The following is a 24,129-nucleotide window of genomic DNA, read 5'->3' on the forward strand; positions in this document are numbered from 1 at the left end:
ACTATCAAAATGAGCAAAGGGAGGGTTTTCTGCAGCATTCTGCAGCTATTTGTCACAGATTGGGAGGAAGGCTTTGTGGTGAGGCTCTCCCTACCATCTGCCCACAGCAACAGGTTTTTTTTTTTTTTTTGCTTAGAACAGAGGTCGGCAACCTAAGGCCCATAGACCACAAGCGGCCCATGGGGGTCGTTTAACAGGCCTACGAGCCGCCCCTGAACTGAGCCGCCCACTTGGTGAGTCCCTGCGCGCTGTGCTAAACTGGCACAGCGCGGGGACTTGCTTCTGTGGTGCCGGAAAGGTAAACCTTGCCAACCTGGCTTAGAAGATAGATACGAAATATGAATGTACATCGTTTTGGAGGCTTCAAAGCTTTATCACCCTATGTAGTTTCTGAGTTGCTAACTTCATGCTGCAATTTACCCACTGCAAAAACTGTATGTTATAAGAAAGTGCTTAAAAACTTACTCTTTAAACCTTAGTATGACTTGTTGAGTCCTTTGATGAAATTTAGGGTACATTTGCTATTTAATCATCTATCATTTAGAAACAGGACTGAGACCCAATTCACCATGCAGAGAACCCAGTCCAAGGACTTTCCATAATGGAGTATCATCAGAATAACATAAGTACAGCTACGACTATGTAATGCTCCCCCTGTAGCAACTCACAGTCCTAGAGGGAAATACATTTGCCTTTCTACACTAACAATGTTTAACAGCTACTCTTTATTTATTTTTATTTTATTTATTTCATACAATTTATACACTGCTTGATTATTTTTTAAAACACAACAACCTCAAAGCGGTTTACAAAAAGATAAAACAATAAAATCAAGAAAAACCTGCAACCATACTTTGAAACATACAAAAGTTAAAATACTAAGAGTAAAATTACCTTAACTTTCTAAGCATCTCAGTAGGCTAGTCTCAACAAAGAGGTTTTTAGCAGGTGCCGAAAGGAGTTCAGCAGAGGCTTGGTCTCAATAGGCAGGGAGTTCCATGGCAGTCAAAAATCTCAGGGCCCCCCTCATACTGAACTAAGAAAGCTTGATTGTAATTTTATTTCAAGATCAAATCAATATTATTTTGATCTATTGTTGTGGGGCCCCTAAAAGGCTTGGGGCCCACAGACCAAGGCCTACTCTGCCTATTTGGTAATCCAGCACAAGGTGCTGCCTGTAGGATGTATCATTCATTGTAGCAATCAAGTACAACATTTCCTGTTTCCTAGAGTGGACACGCAGGGGAATGTTGCTCCAGACAGGGAGGACTTCCTCTCAAACCTGTTCTGGCGCCTCCTCCCCCTGTGTGTGACCAGGTAGATGGGCGTGGCCCTAGCAGACCCTATAAAAGGGCCAGTCAAGCAGCTATCTTCCTATTTTGACTCTTTTTCGCCTTTTCCCCATTTCATCTTTTGGACTCCTCTGCCGTCTCTTAGCCAGCAGCACATGGGTCATCCTTACAGAGGATGGAAGCCGCAAGATAGAAAGTGTGAGGCCTAGCTCAGACTTCTTTTCTCTACAACTGTAACTGTGACTACAAGATTAAAGCCTGCCTTCAGGACAATACTGTGAACTGAATGTAAGTAAACTTTATCATTACTTTTAGAAGAAGACTGTTGTGTCATCCTTGTTTTTAAGAGGGAACTAAAGGGGAAATTTACCAGGAAAAATCCAGAGCCAGTGTGGTGTAGTGGTTAAGAGCGGTAGTCACGTAATCTGGGAAACCGGGTTCGTGTCTCCGCTCCTCCACATGCAGCTGCTGGGTGACCTTGGGCCAGTCACACTTCTGTGAAGTCTCTCAGCCCCACTCACCTCACAGAGTGTTTGTTGTGGGGGAGGAAGGGAAAGGAGAATGTTAGCCGCTTTGAGACTCCTGAAGGGGAGTGAAAGGCGGGATATCAAATCCAAACTCTTCTTCTTCTTCTTCAATCTGGACAAGCCAGACTGGATTGCTTAACTCAAACGATTCTAACGAATCCGTCAACTTGCTTCCAGCAATGTGCAAGGGAGTGTGCTCTGGTACTAGCTCACTAGCGCAAGTAAGGAAGGATAATATTTAATCAATATATCCTCCCTACTATCCACAACATTCCCACACTGCCACACTAAACGACTGAATCCTTAAAAATGTGGAATGGGTATTATGTGGTCCCTGTTGTAGTGCCAATTCCGCTCATCAGAGTGGTTGAGTGGGAACATGTGGGTAAATTGGTCCCAAGTTGTTAAGGGCTTTACAGTGGTACCTCGGGTTAAGTACTTAATTCGTTCCGGAGGTCCATTCTTAACCTGAAACTGTTCTTAACCTGAAGCACCACTTTAGCTAACGGGGCCTCCTGCTGTTGCTGTGCCGCCGCGGCACGATTTCTGTTCTCATCCTGAAGCAAAATTCTTAACCCGAGGAACTATTTCTGGGTTAGCGGAGTCTGTAACCTGAAGCGTATGTAACCCGAAGCGTATGTAACCCGAGGTATCACTGTATAGACAAAGAACATCTTGAACTTGGCCCAGTAGTAAATCAGTAACCAGTGCAGATCTCTGAGCACAAGGCCTCACTTCTGTCAGCAATTGTACTGCAGCATTCTGCATTAAGTGCAGCTTCCTGTGGGGATCTGAATGGGTGTCCTGAGGCAGACTGATATGACTAGGACCTGGGAGACCAGGGTTCAAATCCCCACTTGGCCATGAAGCTCACTGGGTGACTTGGGGCCATTAAGTCTAATTTACCTTACGGGGTTGCAATGGGGATTAAATGAGGAGGGGGAAACCCGGTAAGCCACTTTGACCTGCTCGGAGGAAAAGGTGAGATATAAATGCAACAAACAATAACAACAGCATTTGGAAGCCCACATCCATGTGCTAAAGGCTTTGGAAAACCTACCTTTTCAGGGGACTTTTGTTTAAGCCTCGTTACCTCTGCCTCCAAATTTTCAATTGTAGCAGCCTGCTCCTCAAGCTTGCCCCTCAGTATCTGTAACTTTGAAAGTACGGTTTCTCCACCTTCTTCGGATGGGTCAAGTAAGAAATATTTCTGCCAAGGAAAGAGGAGCATTAATGAGAGACACAAAGCACTTGATCGCAGTCAGAAGGCACAGCAGCAACAGCTGGATTGGTTTTTGTAACACTAAATCATGCCTGACTTTGGCTACATCCGCACCCTACGTTTAAAGCACTATGGTGCCACTTTAAACAGCCATGGCTTCCCCCAAAGAATCCTGGGAGCTGTAGCTTAGGGTGCTGAGCATTATCAGTAGGCCACCCCACAATTCTCCTCCCAGAGCTATGATTCCCAGATTCTTCACAGAGAGCTTTGGGAATTGCAGTTTTGGGAGGAGAACAGGGGAATGGACACCATAATCTACCTGGGCACACAGTGTATGCCAGCTACCTACAAAAGCAAACTTCTTGCTTTCTTTCAGTAGTTAGGGGTAGCAGAGGAAGGGTGTGGGGGAAGGGAGGGATGTGTCTGGACGGACAGCTCAGTTGATAGAGCATGAGACTCAGGGTCATGGGTTTGAGCCCCAGGTGGAGCGAAAGATTCCTGCATTGCAGGGGGTTGGATTAGATTTGGTCCAACTCTACAACTATATGACCAGCTATGATCAGATAGGTGAAAGGGATAGGTGGGGAGCACCTGCGTCCCAGTACCAGTAGCTGCTTCTGCTGTTTACAAACAGCTCAGCCGGGAGCAGGGGTGAATCCCAAAGCTTGCACAAGGATATCACATCTGTTTGTATGACGTTTGCACCTGACCCTAAGAACTGCTCTTTTTGTGCCCTGTCTCACGGGGCCAGGTTTTTAGCTGGGGCATTCCAACTCTGAGTTCCTTAACCAAGCAAACCAGGGTGTGCTGCCACCCGCGATACATCAGATAAATAAAATATACACAGTAGCGATAATTCAAAAACTCACTGTATAGTTTGTTTTGAGAATTGCAAGTGCATCGCATAGTTGTTGCTGGTAGCTATATCGCACTTTCTCCTCTTTCTGTAATTGAAGGGTGAGATTTAACTTTTTACGGATTTTCAAAATGGTAAAAGGCAAAGCCCGTAAGGAAATGTTTCAAAGTCCACTGTTGGGCAGTGCCTTTCCTAGGACGTTTTGGTTGGTCCCTATAAAAGAGCAGCTGCCCAACTGTAAATTTCAAAATAAAAAAGACGTATTCAAGCTAATGTGGTACAGTGGCTAGAGTGTCAGACTAGGGCATGCAGATCAGGGTTCAAATTACTGCTCAGCCATGGAGCTCACTGGGTGATCACTACCTCTCAGCCTTAACCTGCCTCTCAGGGTTGTTGTGGGGCTTAAATGGGGGGAGGAACTTTGTACACCACCTTGAGCTCCTTGGAGAAAAAGGTGAGACAGAAATGCAACAAGAAGGAAGGAGAGAATGTGGAAGGAAGGAAGGAAAGAAAGAAAACAATTCCATCATTATCTTTGCTCTTTGGAGCAAAGGTACAATCCTCAGGTGTGTTTTTGCCTCTTTCAACACCTTTAGCCCTTGCAACACCCAAGCACACAAGTTCTGGAGAAAGGTTGTGACTGGTACAGTAGAAGCAGTTACAATGGATTGCCTTTAGGTGGAGCCACAAGCCCACAGCATCCTGTTCTCTGGTCAGGGAGGGACCAGGCGGCTGTTCTGTCCGGTCCTCTGCTGTGTCAGCATTGACTGCACATGAACCCTGCAGATATCAGACCATGCCCAGGGCTTGCCAGGGCTCAGCTGCCTGTGCTGGCTCTGCTGGGGCTCAGCACAATCAATCCCTGGATCATATCCATAGTGTATATCCCACTGTTCTGGATGCAATTGGAACATTGCAGAATAATGGTGCAGAGCACCTTACGGAAACTAACCTGAGACTACGCCTTATGGAACTCAGCTCATGCTTAGTTTTGATTAAGCAGTGAACAGTGGATTGTGCTGACAATTGCTGTAACACATGCCCAAACTGAAAGGCTGATTTTTTTAAAAAATAAACAAAAACATATAAATGTAATCACTTATTTTAAAAAGAGAGGAAAGGAAAAAGAAGGGAGACCCTTTCAACAATCTCTCTCTCACCACCCTGCCAACAACAAAAAAGAGCTCCAGTTTGGGGCTGGTTCTTAGGCTGAGTTCTATAGTGCTTTATAGCACAGCGAGGGAATTACAGGGTAATGGTGGTGTAAATGTGCTTTCTGTATTGCATGCTAGCTGCCAGCATATGATATTCTCTCTCTCTTTCACACACACACACACACACACACACACACACACACAGAGCTTTAACCAAATAGCAAACACAAAACCTTCACACAGATTACGCATTGATGCTTTACACTTCAGCACTTTGATGCTTGAAGTGGAACGAGGAAAGTTGCCCTGTACCTGCTTGTAAAAGTCCTCAATGTATTTTAGCCTGTCATTTATGGCTAGCCAGAGCTTGGTTGCCTCTTCCTGTATTCTTTCCTCATACTGTGCTTTAAGGATCTTTCGGTACATAGCAAAATCATTGTAGAGCCTGTCTGTGAACTGAAAATACAAAAGGATTAATGGCACGCTCATTCAAAACGATTTATTATGTGGCTGTTGAACAGAATGGAGCTACCAAACAAGCTGTTTCAGCACACTAAATGAACAGCACCACACACAGTCTGTGCCAGTTTGTGTGTAATCTCAATGAAGTTGGCCTGGGAAGGGGCATCTTAACCCAATACAACCATACCCAGACACCTGCCATAATTGCATACCTGTTTCAGTGGGTTAGTTTGGGCAGAACAGTGAAAACCAGGGATAGGGAGTCTGGGGCACCCTGATAATGTTGGACTACAACTCCCATCAATCCCAGGCAGCACGTCAGGGATGATGTGAAATGTAGTCCTGCAACATCTGGAGGGGAGACCAGAGGTTTCTCACACCTGGGCTAATAGCTAAGCATTACAAGTTTTAAGACTTAGCATTACAAGGATGAGCCTAGCTTCCCCTAGGCTTGTGCACACATGCCTCGTAAACAGTTTGATCTCACTTTCTACGGTTGATAATAGTGGCAATAAGGACTTTGACAATGAAAGGAATGAAAAAAATAGCCAAGATTTCTGAAGCAAGAATGAATGCAGATGTTAAATTAGAATGGTTAAAAATGGCTGTTGTTGGCACAAAATAAGAACTGGCTACTCTTTGTAAATAGCTAAAGGTAAAGGGACCCCTGACACTTAAGTCCAGTTGCGAATGACTTTGGGGTTGCGGTGCTCATCTGTCTTTACAGCCCGAGGGAGCTGGCATTTGTCTGCTTCCGCAGGCAGTTTTTCCAGGTCATGTGGCCAGCATGACTAAGCCGCTTTTGGCAAAGCCAGAGCAGTGCACGGAAACACCGTTTACCTTCCCTGCTGGAGCAGTACCTATTAATCTACTTGCACTGGTGTGCTTTCAAACTGCTAGGTTGGCAGGAGCTGGGACAGAGCAACGGGAGCTCACCTCTTTGCGGGGCCTCAAACCACCGACTTTCTGATCGGCAAGTCCAAGCAGCACAGTGGTTTAAACCACAGCGCCACCTGCGTCCCATGTAAATAGCTACAGTGCCACATATGTATTCCATCAAAGCTCTGCTTGAGAGATGGGCAGAAAACAGCTTACCTGTAATAAAGTTCTTGTTGTTTCTATAAAGACCTTTATATCTCCTATTTCACTTGTATCTGTTTGCGTAGCATGATCTGAGATCCCAAAACCTATTTTCAGGTTATCTGAAATTGTGTGCCTATGGAATTTTTTGTTGAAATATAGTTAGTTGAAACAGCAAAGATACTATACCGAACAAATGTGAAGCTTAAAGTAGCAATAATCTGCTAAACTACCCATTAAGCTTTTAAGTTATTGCCTCGTTCAGGTGTTCTACTCATGTGTAAAAGCAATGCAAGAGAGGGGACAGGCATGTGAAGCTCCGTTCCGCTCCCTATTGATCATGAGCTGGAGGGTGAACTTCTAAAGCAGAAGTCTATAAAAATTTTGCACAGCAGCAAGGAAGTAGATACAGGAAAGTTTTTCTTTCTCTCGCATAACACCAGAACTCGTGGACATCCAATGAAGCTGAAGGTGGAAGATTCAGGATAAAAGAATGTACTTCTTCACAAAGCATAGTTAACCTATGGAACTCACTGCCACAGGAGACAATCATGGCCACCAACCTACATGCTTCTGAATACCAGTTGCTAGAAACTGTAAAAGCGGGGAGTTCTCTGATGTTCAGATGCAGATTGCAGGCTTCCCAGAGACATCTGGTTGGCCGTTGTGAAAACAGGATGCGGCACTAGATTGGCCGTTGGCCTGATACAGCAGTCTCTTCTCCTTTACTTGTGGAAGCTGCCTGCACAATGTAGAGCATAGATCAGGGTCTTAAATTGTGCGGGGATCCTCCACAAAGTACAGAAAGCTCCCTGCTACAGAGTTTCCCCTCTAAATTTTGGGGAGCCAAAAAGTGACACTCCCAAAGAGGGTCTATATATGTTCCCCAATAATGAATAATTCTAGAAGGAAATCCCATCACTCACACAGTTACTGGGTTCACTTTTATCCCACACCCGATTTCAAAGCAGCTTGTCTAGGGGATTCTAGGCAGTCTCCCATCAAGGCACTGGCCAAGCTAAGCCCTGTTTAGATTTCAAAATGTTATTTCTCTGGGGAGCACAGATGGATTGCCATTTGGTTACATCTGCCATGTGCACTCTTCAGTTGTACTATAGAGGTCCCCCACTTCCTTCCCTGGACTTCCATTGTGGCAATGTTTTGGAAGCCCAGGTTAACAAGGTGGATGAAATGACAACACGCAAATCTTCGGGAGGTGGCTGCTATTCTAAACATGACTGGATTTTCCAGCAACAGGGAACAGGTGGTCAAGGCAGCTGCTTAGTCTCTTGGCTGTAGAATGAGACTGAGTCAATGTGTACGTCACCCAGGCTAAACTTGGCTCATTTGCCGGGGGAACTCTTAATGCAAAATGGGGACAAATGCCAGTTCGATTTTTAAAAATAGTCTTCTGCGTTAACATCTCTCAGAACCACTCCCCTGATCGCATTTCTGCAACATGCAAGTGTTCCCTGTTTGTAAGTCTCATCATATCTACAAGTTCTTTAAATAGCAATGTGATAAAGTTTAACATTCATTTTTAATGGCAACGATGATGGAGGCATTTGCTGGTTCAGAAAGTGGCTCAGAGATACAATTCAGTTTTAAACCATTCAACGCTGGGAGAATAAACTGGAGATGCCAGGAAACTAACTATAGTGAACAGCATTAATGGGACATACTAACGGCCTGATGCCACAGGAATTGCACAAGGAAGCATGGAGTTGCCAATTAAATCTGGAGTATCCATGTAGTCATTCAGTATGACGGGATTTGCAATACATCGTGCTATTTACTGTATTTTTTGCTCTATAAGACTCACTTTTCCCTCCTAAAAAGTAAGGGGGAAATGTGTGTGCGTCTTATGGAGCGAATGCAGGCTGCGCAGCTATCCCAGAAGCCAGAACAGCAAGAGGGATTGCTGCTTTCACTGCACAGTGATCCCTCTTGCTGTTCTGGCTTCTGAGATTCAGAATATTTTTTTCCTTGTTTTCCTCCTCCAAAAACTAGGTGCGTCTTGTGGTCCGGTGCGTCTTATAGAGCGAAAAATACGGTAATACTTAATTGAGGGATAGCTGGTAGGACAATTCTCTGGTTCCAAGACTCAGTGGAAAACAACTGAAGAAATATATGGGAAGCTGCCTCATTCGAGATGTTCCATTTATTTATCATCTAGTTTTTATATCCTGCCCCTCCTTTAAAAGAGGAACACACGGCGGCTCACAAACATAGAATATGCAGCACAGAATAAAGATATGCACCTCTCCTCTGGAATGCACACTCTCCGGTAGTTTGAGATAAGACAGTAATGACCTTTAAAGGTCTCTTATAAATTATATTTATCCAGACTTCCTAGACTCTGACTCTTTAATTATTAACTCTCTCTCTTGTACATTGTTCAGTTTCATTTTGGAATACCGTATTTTTCGCCCTATAGGGCGCACAGGCCCATAGGGCGCACCTATTTTTTTGGGGGGGGGGAAATCAAGGAAAAAAATATGACCCCCCCCAGCTCTGGGAGCAGCGGACAGGCTGCACGCAGCCTGTGCGCTACTCCAAGACCTTCTCCCTGCTTTTGCGGGAGGTTGCGGAATTCCCCCAACTCCCGCAAAAGCCCACAGGAGCCGCACGCGGCTCCTGCGGGCTTTTCGATCAGGAGGGAGAAGGGACTGAAACGGCCAGTCAGTCCCTTGTTCCTCCTCGGGGAAAAGCCCCCACGAGCGGCGCGCTCTTTAAAGGGTGCATGGCTCCTGTGGGCTTTTCTATGAGGTGGGGGAATTCAACCCCCTCATAGAAAAGCCAGCAGAAGCCGCACAGCCTTTAAAGAGTGCGCGGCTTCTGCGTGCTTTTGCGGGAGGTGGGGGAATTCCCCCATCTCCCGCAAAAGCCCACAGGAGGGAGAAGGGACTGACTCAGCCAGTCAGTCCCTTGTCCCTCCTTGGGGAAAAGCCCCCAGGAGTGGTGCGCCCTTTAAAGGCTGCGCGGCTCCTGCAGGCTTTTTGACCCAGCTTGTGGGGCTGGCGGTGGGGAGAAGCGCTGCTTCCCCCCACCGCCAGCCTCAAAGAGCAGACTCTCCTGGCTTCAGCGAAAGCAACGCGAAGCCTCCCTTCAGAGGCTTCACATTGCTATCGCTGAAGCCAAGGAGCCTGCATTCGCCCCATAGGACGCACACACATTTCCCCTTCATTTTTGGAGGGGAAAAAGTGCGTCCTATAGGGCGAAAAATACCGTATATACTTTTGCTTGGTTTTTATCTAGCTTTAAGGAAATTTTATTATAATTTTATTATTTTTAATGTAAACTACATATTTTTAATTAAGCGTTATATATTTCTAATAAATAAATAAATAAAAACAATATTTTTAAAAGGAAAACACAAATTAGCAGCTATGAATAGCCAGCAGCATCTGCTCCAGAGTCAGACCCAATAGGGTCTTATATGTGGTGTATTATATTGTGGTATGGCAGTAAGACTGCCATGAAGCTGACTGACTTGGGGCCAATCATAGCTTCTCAGCCCAGCCTTCCCCACAGGGTTGTTTGAGGATAGAATGGGGGAGAATCATTTTCACGCCTCCTTGAGCCACTTGGAGAAAATGGCGGTGAGATATAAAGGCAAGCTTTTGAATTCTCCACAGAGCTTCACCGGAAGGAGAAGAGAGGAAGAATGCCTTCGCTTCGCTTCCCTTTTCACACGTCCTCCCCATCGCCCCCTGCAGGCAGCTCTGATGCGTTACCGGTAGTCCAGCTCCAACTCATCAAAGCTGTTATACAGTGTCAGGAGCTCAAGGATGTTGGGGTACATGCTCAGCCTCCGCGTGGATTGCAGGGCCCGTGCGCGCTCAGTGGCACCAATGTCCTCTTCTTCAGGGACGAGGACGGTGGGGAGAGATATGGACTGGGCCATCTTTCCTCTTCTTCCAGTGCTGTGAGGAACAACGCTGGCCAGGAGCTAATGGTGGGGGTGCCATGGCGACAAGCAGGGCGCACTCAAAGGGAGGGGCTGCTGCTCTCCATTCTAGGAAGGAGGAATGATGATTTCCTGCAGAGTTCTTTCCCTCCCCTTCTGCCTACTTTCCCCCTCCATTCATGGGGCCACGAATGGGCATGAAGAATCACCCAGGGGCACCTCTGCCCATCCTCTCAGGGAGTGGGTGGCACAGTGGACTAAACCACTGAGCCTCTTGGGCTTGCCAATCAGAAGGTCGGCAGTTCGCATCCCCGCTACGGAATCAGCTCCTGTTGCTCTGTCTCAGCTTCTGCCAACCTAGCAGGTGGAAAGCACACCAGTGCAAGTAGATAAACAGGTACCGCTGTGGTGGGAAGGTAAATGGTGTTTTCGTGCGCTCTGGCACTTGTCACGGTGTTCTGTTGCTCCAGAAGCGGTTTAGTCATGCTGACCACATGCTGTCTGTGGACAAATGCCGGCTCCCTCTTTCTGAAGCGAGATGAGTGTCACATCCCATAGTTGAATTCAACTGGACAGAGGTCCTTTAACTTTACCTTACTCTCCCGGATGCAGAGTTTGCCTCACATCACTCCTGTGCCTAAGGCTAAAATGGAGGGTGGGTTTTGAGGCCACTTCCCTCAGGCTCTGCATTGGCTGCTTGGGGTCTGAGTCTGTGCAAGTTGAGAGTCATGTCCTCAAACCCTCCCACCTGATTGAGGGAGTGTACTCTGCAAGTTCTCAAAGAAACCCTCTTAATCTTTTTATGTTATTGCAGTACTGAACACAGTTTCTGGGCCTACTCAAGCCTGTACAGTGATACCTCGGGTTACATACACTTCAGGTTACATACGCTTCAGGTTACAGACTCCGCTAACCCAGAAACTACCTCAGGTTAAGAACTGTACTTCAGGATGGGAACAGAAATCATGCTCCGGTGGCGCAGCGGCAGCAGGAGGCCCCATTAGCTAAAGTGGTGCTTTAGGTTAAGAACAGTTTCAGGTTAAGAACGGACCTCCGGAACAAATTAAGTACTTAACCCGAGGTACCACTGTACAATTTTTGTTCTGTTTTTACAGACAGGACTGAGGTTGTGGTTGACAAGACAGAAGAAACACTATGAATTAAGGTACTTTATACTGAGTCAGGCGACAGGTTGGCCTCTATCTAACCCAGTACGGTCTTTTCTGACAGCCAGAAGCATTGTAGGGTTATTTGGCTGCAGGGGGCGGGTTCTGTTCTTTTGTGGACAACCCTCTGTGTCCACATGCCAAGGGTGGGTGAGGCTGGAGGCAAAAGTAGGCAGAGCAATGCATGTGACTCCTACCTCGGTACAGCAAGCTACTTTGCAGCCACCCAAATGTCAGGGAGTTAACCAGCTCCCCAATGCACATTCCTCCATCCAGGGAAACAGGAGGCGTTGCCACAGCTCAAGGACACATTGCAACCAAGCAAAATCACCTAGGGAAAATGTGAAGCAGGACCAGTGAAAGGTGTGGCTAGGGACGAAGGGTGTGTGGCATGTGCAGGGTCACCTGGGCCAGATAGAGTTGTTAAAAGGGTAGAATTTGGCCCCCAAGTCTGAGGTTCCTCCATTGCTGTGGTAAAGTGATTCTTTTGTAGCGTTGCTTTGTGAGGCACAGACAACTGAGCTTTGGACCCCCTGCATGCAAAGTAGGTACTCTATCGCCAAACTTAGGCTCTTCCCGCCCAAATACCACCTATTTTATATTGTTTGCATGGGATTTGAACTCCACTTCAGACCTGTTGCACCCAGAGCAGGAGTCTTGCAGCAAATCTTTTGCAGATCAAACAAGGCCTTCTTACACCAAGCTTGAATAACCACCCATTTGTACGTTCTGATGACACAGTTTTCTGCCTTAAAGGTAGCTTAGGATGAGTCTACATGCAGTATCTGAATTTAGATACATCAAACAGAATTAATGACATAATTGTGTCTTCCTGTATTTACTGGTGTTGAATGTCTTTTCTTTCTACATTTCTTTTATTAATCTTTCATTGTGTCCTGTGAGGAAAAGTGACTTACAAAATGGTTCCGTCCTTCCTTCCAAAAGAGGCATGTAACTATAGCAATGCAAATGTACATGATTAATGGAATGGGTAAAAAAGCTATAATATCTGCAATAATTTCTGGCGTGGGTGTGAACATGATTTAGAGGTTCACTTTTTGAAAACCAGCACAGATCTCTATTCAGAAAGGTCTCAGTTTTATGAAACGCGCGGGGGTGGGGGTGGGGAATGCTGGCCCTAGTATTTAGAGTAATATATTTGCTGCCAGATCCTCCATACTAGAGCATGCTGGCACAAGCATTCAACCCTTGTAGGTGAGTCTAGGACAGGGGTCAGTAAACTTTTTCAGCAGGGGGCCGGTCCACTGTTCCTCAGACCTTGTGGGGGCCCGGATTGTATTTTGGAAAAAAAAAAGAACAAATTCCTATGCCCCACAAATAACCCAGAGATGCATTTTAAATAAATGCACACATTCTACTCATGTAAAAACACCAGGCAGGCCCCACAAATAACCCAGAGATGCATTTTAAACAAAAGGACACATTCTATTCATGTAAAAACACGCTGATTCTCGGACCATCCGCAGGCCAGATTTAGAAGGCGACTGGGCCAGCCCCGGCCCCCAGGCCTTAGTTTGCCTATCCATGGTCTAGGACTAGGTGCTATAACTGGGCATTGCTCCTGCCATTTCTAGTGTTCAGGCTGTGAGGGCATTTACTTATGTAGCCAAAACCCTTTCACTGGAGAGAGGTACCCATAGACTTGAGGAAACCCCAGCGCTTGCAAACAAACCATCTTTATGGGTGGGGGGAATCCCTAAGGGGCTGGGAACTCCCCAAAGAGGCAAGTAAGGACTGAGAATGCTCAGTGACCATACAGTGCTGACAGTTGCAAGTGGAATTGGGGGGAGGGGGGAGGAGAGAAAAAATGAATAGGATGGAGTAGCTTTAATCCTCAACAGCAGCATCCAACAGTTCCTGAGTTGTTGCCACTCCACGGAGCGCCCCAGTTGTGCTACCAGCCTGGCACAAGGCTGCCAGGGGGGCGGGATAATTAGAGTGTCTGCTGTGCTGCAGTGGGCAGGGCTTGGGCACGGTCCTAGGTTATTTAAGCCAACTTGGCCATGACCCAGCCTTCTTCCCCACCCACCCTTTCTCCTTTGTAACTGTTCTTGCTTGGATGATAGTTTGTGGCTAGTTAATGGAACCGGGAGATATATATATATATATATTTGTTCACACTGCAGTTTATATTTTTGCCTTTCCTTTTTTGTGTATAATTTTTGTATAATTTTGTTTTAGAATTTAAAATACTCATTTAAACATCCTTAAAATATCAATGACTTCCCTTCTTCTCTTTCCATGGTTCATTTTGCGTATCATAATTCCCTGCATATTTTACAAAAACTAAACCATTTAGTATTCCATTATTACATCCATCAAAACTTACCGGTATTTACACTGTTGAATTTATCTTAATGCTGCCAGCTTTCTGAAGTGTACACAACTTCCCCCCATATATTCAATAAAAAATTTCCAATCTTCTCTAAACACATGTTCTTCTTGTTCTCTTATTCTATATGTTAAATCTGCCAGCTGCGCATATTCTGTCAGCTTAAGTTGCCATTCTTTTTCAGTTGGGACCTCGCTCATTTTCCATTTTTGGGCTAACAAAACATGGGCCACAGTAGTGGCATACATAAATAACCTTTTTTGACACTTGGGAATTTTAGTCTGAATTATCCCCAACATTACTGCCTTTCCTATAGCAAGTGTATGTTTTCTGGTTGTGATTTTTGTGTGCACCTGCCACGACTCTTTGGTGGGGTGGGCAGGATCCATAGGCTGAGAAGGAATCCTTATAGGTGGTCTGGAGGAGGTAGGAACGGAATGCCTCAGGGGACTGGGCATGTTGCCCCATACCCAGGTGGCCAGCAGGAACCACAATCAATGGGCAACACCAGAGTCCAGCAACCACCTCTTGGTGGGTCCAGCAGGTAGGCTCGCTCCAGCATATTCCAGTGGACAGGCTGTTTGATAAGTGGATCTTTGCATCAAACTTTGATATAACTATAACCAAAAAGGTTGTGGCCATATTCAGCCCACACTCCCTGCTCCCTGAGGACCTGCCTAGCTAGCAATCAGTGTCTGGGGGCGCAATACAACATTTTGTTGCAGGACCCACTTGCACTGTATTTTGGGGTTGTGAGCAGAGAGGGAGAAGGTCTAGCATTATAGCCAGGCAGCTTGTACAATAGTTTATGACAACATAAAGAAAGGTATGGGTGGGATTACTGTACTCTGAGCCTGTAAATGATCCTTTTCTTCCACCCTGCCCTTTGCACTTCCATGAGTTCTTGCAGAGCAAACAGGTTCCAATATCTCCCACTGTAATGCAAAGCAAGAGGCAGCGAGAGGATTCCAGTGATCATAGGCAGTGCATAATACTTTCATAATAATTTATGTATGGAGAAAGGTGGAATATGACGCTTGAACGCTACCAGCTCACCCAATATGCACACCGTGATAGCAATCAGTTATAGCGATCAAGTCACAGAGAAATATTGTGCTAACTATTAATATTAATGATTGCAGTGAAATTTATGAAGCATATTTCACACCAGAAACTAACCATTTCCCAGCAGCTACTGACTTTAGTTATTCATTGTTGGACAGAACGTTTCTATAGACACCCGGACAGATAAACACAAATATAGTTACATTAAAATGCCATGCGTGAATGTAAATATGTTTGTCTTGTTGTTTTTTTACCTATGTACATCACTTAGCAATGTAAGTGTTATATGATTAAAGCAACCCAACCCTCAAAACTATTTGCTGGAGAGTAGAGGGTGTGCTGTCTAATCCTTGGTGGAGTGGAATGTCTTCAAAGTATTATTATTCTCATTATAGGGATATTTTTCTAGTACTTTTTCTAGCACTTATTAGGACATGTGCTTCCTAGAGGCCTCACTGTACTATTTCCATTTACTTGACTGATGGATCAAATTACCGCATTTTTCACCCTATAGGACGCACTTTTCCCCCTCCAAAAATGAAGGGGAAATGTGTGTGCGTCCTATGGGGCGAATGCAGGCTTTCGCTGAAGCCTGGAGAGCGAGAGGGGTCGGTGCGCACCTCAGGAAGCTCTCCGCAAGCCTTGGGAGCCCGCGGGAGTTCCCGTCGGGCTCCCTAGGCTTGCAGATAGCAGCCTGCATCTCAAAGCCTGGGGTGCGCTGCACAACATGCCCCGGGCTTCGGTTCCCCAACCTGGTTTGGAGGCTGGGGGTGGGGAGAAGTGCGCTTCTTCCTGCCGCCAGCCCCACAAGCTCGGGGGACAGCAGGGAGGTGGAGCGCCGCCATCCCGCTGTCCCCCAACCTGGTTTGGGCTTCAGGCAGATATCCGCAAGGCATGGGCGCCCGGCGGGAGCCCCCTGTTTTGGGGGCTGGGGTCGGGGGAAGCTCGGGCTTCCCCCGCCCCAGCCCTGTGCCTAGGGGGGAAATAATTTTTTTTGCTTTATTCCCCCCCCCAAAAAAACCTAGGTTCGTCCTATGGGCTGGTGCGCCCTATGGGGCGAAAAATACGGTATGCAATAGAAATGTTACCCAAAAGGAAGATAGTTTAGCAGAACAGTTTAGGGATGTTTACTTTAAAGTAAGTCCCAATTCATCCACTGCGGTTGGCCCCCAAGTACTTGTGTTCAGGACTGCAGCCTTACTGTGTAATCCAATACATGTCTACTCAGAAAAATGTCCTATTGCATTCAATGGGGTCAGCTCTCAAGTAGACTAGGACAGGGGAAGCCATATGTTGTTGGATAGAATTGTGGAATTGTAGAGTTGGAAGGGACCACGAGGGTCATCTACTCCAACCGCCTGCAAGGCAAGCATCTTTTTCCCAACGTGGGGCTCAAACCCACAACCCTCATGTTCCACCAACTGAGGTAGCACTTCACCTGGTGTGACATGAGTCAGAGTCACTGACTTGGGTGGCTTTAAAAGAAGGATTGGACAAATTCATGGAGAATAAGGCTCTCAATCGCTACTAGTCATGATGGCTACACTCTGCCTCCACAGTCGGAGGTAGTAAAGCTTCTAAATTCCAGTATCTGGTAACTGAAAGGGGAGAGTGCTCTGGTGCTCATGTCCTGCTTGCAGATTTCCCACGAGTAGACCTGGTTGCCCACCATGAGATCAGGATGCTGAGCTAGATTTCAAAGTGGAACGTTAGCACAGGAATAGCAAGAGCGAACTGGAATTTGGAGAACGCTTGTTATTTGTCATAACTTACCATTTATTGAATCCCTGGGACATATTTATAGCACCACACAGAGTGATTCCTAGTTTCTAAGAAGGATGAAAGCATTCCCTGCCTCCATTAATGGAAGAGTATTTATGAGATATTAAACTGCTTTATCATAAATCAGATCACTGGTTAATCTCGCTCTGTGCTGCCTAATCTGATTGGCAATAGTGCTCACAATTGCAGACAGCGATGTTTCCCAGCCTGATATCTCTGAATTAGAGCCTCTCCCAAAAGTTTTTGTGGCACTGAAGTTCTGTGTGTGTCTTCTCAAAACTAAGCCCCATTGAGATCGATGGGACTCAGACTCCCAGGAAAGGGCAGTCCTCTACTCTCAGGTAAGTAAGCCCTGTTGAAAGCAAAGAGGGGCTTACTTCTGAGTAAATATGTATAGGATTGCACTGTTAACTATATGTGAACACTGTTAGCCAAAGTTAATGACTTCAAAGTTCTCCTGATGGGAATGGTGTTTTAATCAGCGTTCAGCTTTTCTACTGAAATCAGAGGAGCTTTTAAAAAAGTTGGACATGGCAGCCTCATTGTATTCAAATTAAAATTCAGAAGGATATGTGATTGATTTTGGAATATTTGAGCGGCAACATGGATGATGTGCTGGAGCATGTTTGTAAGGTTACATAATTAAATATAATTTAGAATCGTTTTCCACTTGATGAATATTGATCAGTGGTATAATATAATCTGGCAAACAGCCATAATGGAAAAGCTGTTGCAAAAACTGAAGGTGGCAAGGGGAGAGAAAAACAAATGTAATTTCTACACTGTATGGTGTGATTTTATTAAATATACAAATGAAACAACACAGAGATGAGAAATACTTGCAGCATATATTGCAGCATGGCATAGATAAGCAGGCACCACTCATTAGCTCACTCCTATTACCCTCCTGTTTTCCAGGCTGATTTTCTGAATGACTCATTTTACCAGTTTACAGTAATTATCTCATTATTATGTACTGTAAAATAATACGTTGAGTAGTTTATTCCCCTAATGACCCGTTTTTTGTTAGGCACGTCATGCTTTATGATTTAAGTCCATACAATTTTGTGTGTACAATTTTGCAACAAGGAAATAAATAAATAATAATGGTTTCCATTAATTATGTAATAATTAAAATTTGATAATGGTTAATCATATTTTTGCCTGTTGTTACCTAGGAGACAAAACAATATGGTTAAACTGCCCTGGATATAATCATCATCATATATACTACTGTAATAGGAAGCCCAGTTCTTCGGATGCCAGTTCTTTTGTAGCCAGAACAGCATCATCCATGTCCAAAAAGAGGCATCAGCATTAAATCATAGAATTGTAGAGTTGCAGGGGATCCCGAGGGAATCCTGCCCACAGCCATCCGTGGCTGGGCTCAAACCACCAACCTTCTGGTTGAAAGCCAGATGCACTGAGGAAGAGCCGGCTGGAAATCCCTGGCTTTGCAGGAGCACATAAAAACCTTTAGAGAAAAAGAAACCTACATGATATTTGGGGCAGGGGAAAACCCCAAAAGCCCAATGAGGGCTAATAACGTTCATGCTAGCTGGCAGGCAGAGGGCAGGAAAATAGAAGGTCAGATGGAGAGGGAATAGAATGGAGTACAGTGGTACCTCGGGTTACATATGCTTCAGGTTACAGACTCTGCTAACCCAGAAATAGTGCTTCAGGTTAAGAACTTTGCTTCAGGATAAGAACAGAAATTGGGCTCCGGCGGCGCAGCAGCAGGAAGCCCCATTAGCTAAAGTGGTGGTTCAGGTTAAGAACAGTTTCAGGTTAAGTACGGACCTTCGGAACGAATTAAGTACTTAACCCGAGGTACCACTGTATCCATGCAAGGGGCATTGCTGAATTCCTGGGCAAGAGAACACTACATCCACAATGCAACATTTTGTTGCAGATGCCTCTTCTAATGCAAGTTTCACTCTTTCCCTTCCTTTCATTAGGGCCCATACTTTTATTTGTAAAACACAAGAAAATGGTTGCAATATACAGTGGCTCCAGGAGCTTGCTGCCCTTTGTGGAAGTGGGTATATCACAAAACAATACGTAACATTCCTTGCTGGTGTGATAACTGCTGCTCGACATTCAATTGCTTGCAACACTGTGCAAGGTAGTTACAGAACACAGATGACACATCTCCGTCCAAGCTGTTTATTTGCAATATAAATTAGATAGGCTGGATAAGCAAAAAGAACAACTGCTAAGGGAACAGGGTCGGCGTAAGTCAGGATTCATCAAGGGAGCAGGCAGAGTGAAGGAAAGTATAGCTCCCTCCTTCACTATTTGCAAATGTTCCACTTGTAGTCTTTGCCCGTCTTATATTTAGTAAAGTAGCTGTTAGCGCAGCATTGCGGCTGGCGTCATTGGATACCAGTGTTTTGCCAGAGTTGTTTGCTCTGTTGTGGTTTTCCTCCTGTATAGTCCAAATGCTCCTTGGAATGTGCCCAGCAATCAGTGACTACTAAACCACCAGAAACTTTGAAGTGTGGGAGACATTTTTCTTTATTAGCAGAACCATGAGACTGCGCCTACGCACATAATATGCTTTCTTTCCCTGACTGCAGCAGAGAAGTAGACTTTTTGCATAAATGGCAGGGGTGGGGCGGAGAGGCAGGTGACATACATCCGAGAAATCGCTTTTCACAAAATCCAGTATTTTCTGTGGCTCTTCTAGTGACTACAGCATGGATATTTTCATGCATGTTCATAGAAGATACAAAGGTGTATGGCAAGATGTAGAACAATTGCTCCCTTTTGGGGGGAAGCATTTTGAACTGCTGTGGGTTAAGCTACCTCCACACTATGTTTTGCAGGATGCATTCAAGTGCATACTGGAACTTTAGCTTTGCACAATTAAAGTGATACTTTGCTCTAGCGCAACACATCCACTTTTTCCGAATGGTTTTTTTTTTGTGGTTTGGAAAGGGATAAGAAAATGCATTGAACTATATGGGACAATTGAGCGATTAATGGGAAGATGTGTAATACACACCCTACTAGCAAATCAGGATCAATGCAGGATGAGTGCTCATTGCCATACAGCCTCCCTGTAAACAGCTCAAGAGCGAATCTTCCATATAAACTGGAGCCCCACCTAGGCTTTGTGCAAGGGAATCAGGATGGGTGATGGGTGGGCAGAGCCTGTGGACAAGCCCTCTAATGGTTACTGCCTTTTTTATCTTTTGTCGCTCTGTTGTTTTCATCTTTTATGGCTGCTTTATTGAATTTATTTATTTTTATCTTGTTTTATCCCGTTTTTCAGACAACCATTAACTCCGAAAAGTGGCTGACATCAAGCAAGAGAGGCTGGCCCTGTTGTCAGTCTAGCTGCAAACTTGAAAAGACACACAAAGGAAGAGAAAGGAGACCAAAATGAAGCCGTATGCTGTAAGTGGGTCTTATTTCTCCAGCTGATCTTCCCTGGCTGCTGTTCTTGCTTCAATAACAAATGTTTGCTCAGGGTCCTTTGGCTGATGGACAGGACCAGAGTGTCCTTTTCCCTTTCTCCTGCAGTCCCCGGGCACCAGGTAATTGGAGTTGAACCTTCTCCCTGGCAGGGAGATAGGAAGCCAGTTACTTATTTCTGATACCAAATTGTTTTTAAAATGGTTAAGTTGCTCTTTTTTTAAAAAAAAAACAACACTTGTGCTGTGAGCATAGGCGCCGACTCCATGGGGCTTGAGGGGGCTTGAGCCCCCTCAAAAAATTTTTTGGGGGGGCTCAGCCCCCCCAATAATCTCGGGCGCCCTTGCTGCCGTCCCCCGCCTCCTCCCCACCTGCTCCCTCCCCAGCCAGCCAGCCAGCCGCGCGCCCTAGCTGGAGAGCCCCGGCCGTCCCCCGCGAGAACAGGGGAATCCCCGGGGGCGGGGGCTTCTGCCTCTAGCCCCAGGTTTCCCGCATATCAGCTGTTCCGGAGCTGATTAATAGGCAGCAGCACGCTCTCCCCTATTCGCTCACGAGGGGGCGGCGCCACTTCATTTGCATATTCATGAGCTTATTTGCATATTCATGAGCTTATTTACATTTCACGAGCTTTCCCGGCCCCCCCAATATTTTTTATAAGTCCGCGTCCCTGGCTGTGAGCCATGTTGGGCTTATTGAGGAAATGCAGGCTAGAAGTGGTTTTATTTATTTAATTCACCCTATTTCCATCCTTGCCCCGTTACTCTTAAACGTTACTGGAAGCCCAGTGTAACTTACTTGTGCTTTAGAAATTAAAAGCGCATCTTCTCGTAAAAGACCAGTTCTTGATACTGACACACGCATATTGCCACCGAGTATGTAACTTACATCATTTGTGGGAATGCTGATTCTAAGTATATGCATAGCATAGTTGCAGTGTCACAAAGAATGTCTGGTAAGCTGACAGACAGTGACATTTCAACGGCATTGCTGGCAGTCACTGCGTCCCTTCATGAACGCTACGTTGCGGCGAGCGCTGAGTTGTTCAGAGATTTTATATGTTTAAGGCTATAGGTCTTATGGATTGCAAAGCCATAGGAATAAATGTAAATAAATTCAACGAATTGCGGAACCATACACAATTTCTTTAAAATGTCCAGCTTCACATTTCTGACATGCTTTGACTACTGTGTAAAAGGAGCAACTTCTGTATAGAGTGTTTATATTTTGGTCTGTTCTGAGACAATTCTTTGATCCAGCAGATTCATTCAGATACCTAGTTGGCCTGTCCAGATGGTGGCTTTGAAGACCTTTGACAGTCAACACACACTACTCTAAGTAGGCCCCCGAATTTCCCTTTCACATCCATACAAGAGACAGCAAGTGAGCACAGGATCTGTGGCAATGCAACACAGGAGACCTGGCAATGCAACCGGCAATGATTGTACTGCATTTGTATAAAAACAGGAGAGTCCATTTTAAGGTCACTCGCTTTTTTTGGCCTTCCTCACACCCTGCTTGAGTGTAAGGGAAGTCAACAGGGTCTGAATTCAGGTCAGCATTGTTCATCACTTTGAACCCCAGCCCAAGATACACATGCTTAAATCCCCTCTTCTGCACAGCTGTAGAAAAGTGTTAAGACCTCTGTCCTCTTCTGCATCTGGCCACCCTAAGCGACTCTCGTAGTCCATCCTTTACCAAGGAACCTGTTCATAGGATAATCTAGTCTGCTGTCTAGCAGTTAGAGTGTTGGAATATTCTAAGGAGCCCCCAAACAAGATGCACAGGTAAATTGAAACTCCTAACGATAGATAGCTCAGTTGGTAGAGCATGAGACACTTAATCTCAGGGTTGTGGGTTCGAGCTCCGTGCTGGGCGAAAGATTCGTGCATTGTAGAGGGTTGGACTAAATGACCTTCATGGTAGCTTCCAGCTCCAAGAGTCTCTGATTCTATTATTATGATTCCTGTTTTCATGCTTGTTAAATACTCAAAGTAAGTTTGTGAGTTTAGGTGTGCGCGCTGTCCCCTGGGGAGGAAATGTATACTTTTTTTTCCTTTTTCTTTTAGTTACACAAGATGTGAAAAACCCAAAATAATTACTGTTGTGCATTTCCTATTTTTAACATGTAAAAAAAGGTAGCATGCGTATGCTGCTTTAAAAACAAAGCCAATGTTGCCTTCAGTTTGAGTGAGGTACTGTGATGTCAATGACGCTCATTCTGAAAGTATCGCTTTCCTAGAGATGCCAAGTCTGTCAGCTCAGTCAGGACAGTTGCTAAGAGACAGTGGAATGTCGAGGATCACTTTTACACTGAATCATTCAGATAGATATTCAAGGGGGAACATAATGTCACCGTATGCTTTCAATGAAGTCACATCAAGTACTACTTTGAATTCCTTAAATGTGACAAATGTGTTAATGTTTTCCAGTTTTAAAAAGATTATACAGAAGCTTTAAAGAGTGGAGATTTTTAAAGCATTACAAATTCCACACTCTTCCTTTGATTCACCCTCTTGCCTTTGCTCAAAGAAATGTAACCAAAGAACTTGGCTCCAAAGCTCATCCACAGCTGAAATTCCTCCTGATGTATTAGAACTAGAATGCCCTCAACTGCAGCGCAGGTGACTAAATTATTCCTTTTGAAATTGAGAATTATGTTAAGTAATTTAACTTCTACTCAAAGGTAGAATTTAACTTATGAAATATTTGCTGTTAGCCAGTTATATAACACCTCTAAGTGGAGTGAATTACAGCCTTACCGTTCAGCCTCACAGTAGACCTGTGAGATAATAATTTATATTTGATTCTCATGCTCCTGTGTTTCTATTTCTGTCCTGTTACATCTGATGTGTGATAGAAATGGAGGGCCGCTGGACACAGCAAGTGACATAGATAGGAACGTGGCTGAATTAGTGCTCTGAGATACCCTTCATTTCCCTGCTTTAAACACAGGAGCTTACCTTATACCGAGTCAGGTCATAGGTACAGCTGGTTCAACATGGTCTTCAATGACTGGCAGTAGTTCTCCAGGATTTCAGACAGGGGTCTCTCCCAGAGACTGAACCTGCATGCAAAGCAGATGTTCTGCCATTGAGCTGCAGCCCCTTCCCATTTCTCAGTATCTCCCCCCCTCCCCCCTCTCTCAGGCCACTGGGATCAGAGCACTGAAAGACTGAAGTGCTTGAGAAGAAGGTAACCTGGAAGAGTGAAACCAGGGTCAGGGTAGTCAGCACTGCCTGTCGCTGTGCACTGTCAGTTGACATCTCCTTGCCAAAGTGAAGGGTTTAAGATGGCAACAAATGGTTAGCATCTTTGGTTCCTCCTGGGTTAGAGGTGGGCAGCCTCCAGACTTGCGAAGTCTGCTGTTTCCTTTCGTTAGGACCACCAGGTTCAGAAATCTAAGGAATGTGGAACAGTAGGTAAGGAGGGGAGTGGCATCAATTACCTACTGTGCCCCTTAAGCTGTACAAATACAAATGTGCATCTTGAGAGTTACTCGTGATCCAAAGCAAAAGTCACAATGTGGTCAGAAGAGTTGCACTAAGATCTGTTCGAATTAATAGTCTTATTTTACAAGTATGGCCACAGCTGTAACCAGTGTGGCACTACAACTCCCATCAACCAGAGGGAGCATGGCCAATGGCTGGAGATAATGGGATTTATAGTCCAGAAACATCTGAAGGGTGTTGGCTGCTCCTGCTAAGAGATAAGCTATTAGCACAAGGTGAGCAACAGCAGAGATTTTTTTCTTCTTCATTCAGTTTTACTTGCTGTTGGAAAACTACTGGGAGTAAGAAAACCTTGCTGATCATCTGCAAATCACCAAACCACCTACCACTA

General features: G+C 45.2%; 2 protein-coding genes across 2 annotated transcripts in view; one reads left to right on the forward strand and one right to left on the reverse strand.

The window, feature by feature from the left end:
• Nucleotides 1-10,589, reverse strand: part of LOC309515644 (uncharacterized protein C10orf67 homolog, mitochondrial) — a 47,833-nt gene extending 37,244 nt beyond the window's left edge. Inside the window, exons 1-5 of the mRNA XM_082193640.1 lie at nucleotides 10,331-10,589; nucleotides 6,609-6,729; nucleotides 5,364-5,507; nucleotides 3,911-3,985; nucleotides 2,880-3,029 (exon numbers count right to left, since the gene is read on the reverse strand). Coding sequence (XP_082049766.1) covers nucleotides 2,880-3,029; nucleotides 3,911-3,985; nucleotides 5,364-5,507; nucleotides 6,609-6,729; nucleotides 10,331-10,500 — 660 coding nt within the window. The 5' untranslated portion in view covers nucleotides 10,501-10,589. The remainder of the gene's footprint in view (nucleotides 1-2,879; nucleotides 3,030-3,910; nucleotides 3,986-5,363; nucleotides 5,508-6,608; nucleotides 6,730-10,330) is intronic.
• LOC309515652 (uncharacterized protein) overlaps nucleotides 1,256-24,129 on the forward strand; it is an 84,933-nt gene continuing 62,059 nt past the window's right edge. Inside the window, exons 1-4 of the mRNA XM_082193668.1 lie at nucleotides 1,256-1,580; nucleotides 20,147-20,534; nucleotides 20,968-22,669; nucleotides 22,819-22,910. Coding sequence (XP_082049794.1) covers nucleotides 22,646-22,669; nucleotides 22,819-22,910 — 116 coding nt within the window. The 5' untranslated portion in view covers nucleotides 1,256-1,580; nucleotides 20,147-20,534; nucleotides 20,968-22,645. The remainder of the gene's footprint in view (nucleotides 1,581-20,146; nucleotides 20,535-20,967; nucleotides 22,670-22,818; nucleotides 22,911-24,129) is intronic.

This window comes from Podarcis vaucheri, assembly GCF_965113315.1.
Source record: "Podarcis vaucheri genome assembly, chromosome: 12".
NCBI lineage: Eukaryota > Metazoa > Chordata > Lepidosauria > Squamata > Lacertidae > Podarcis > Podarcis vaucheri.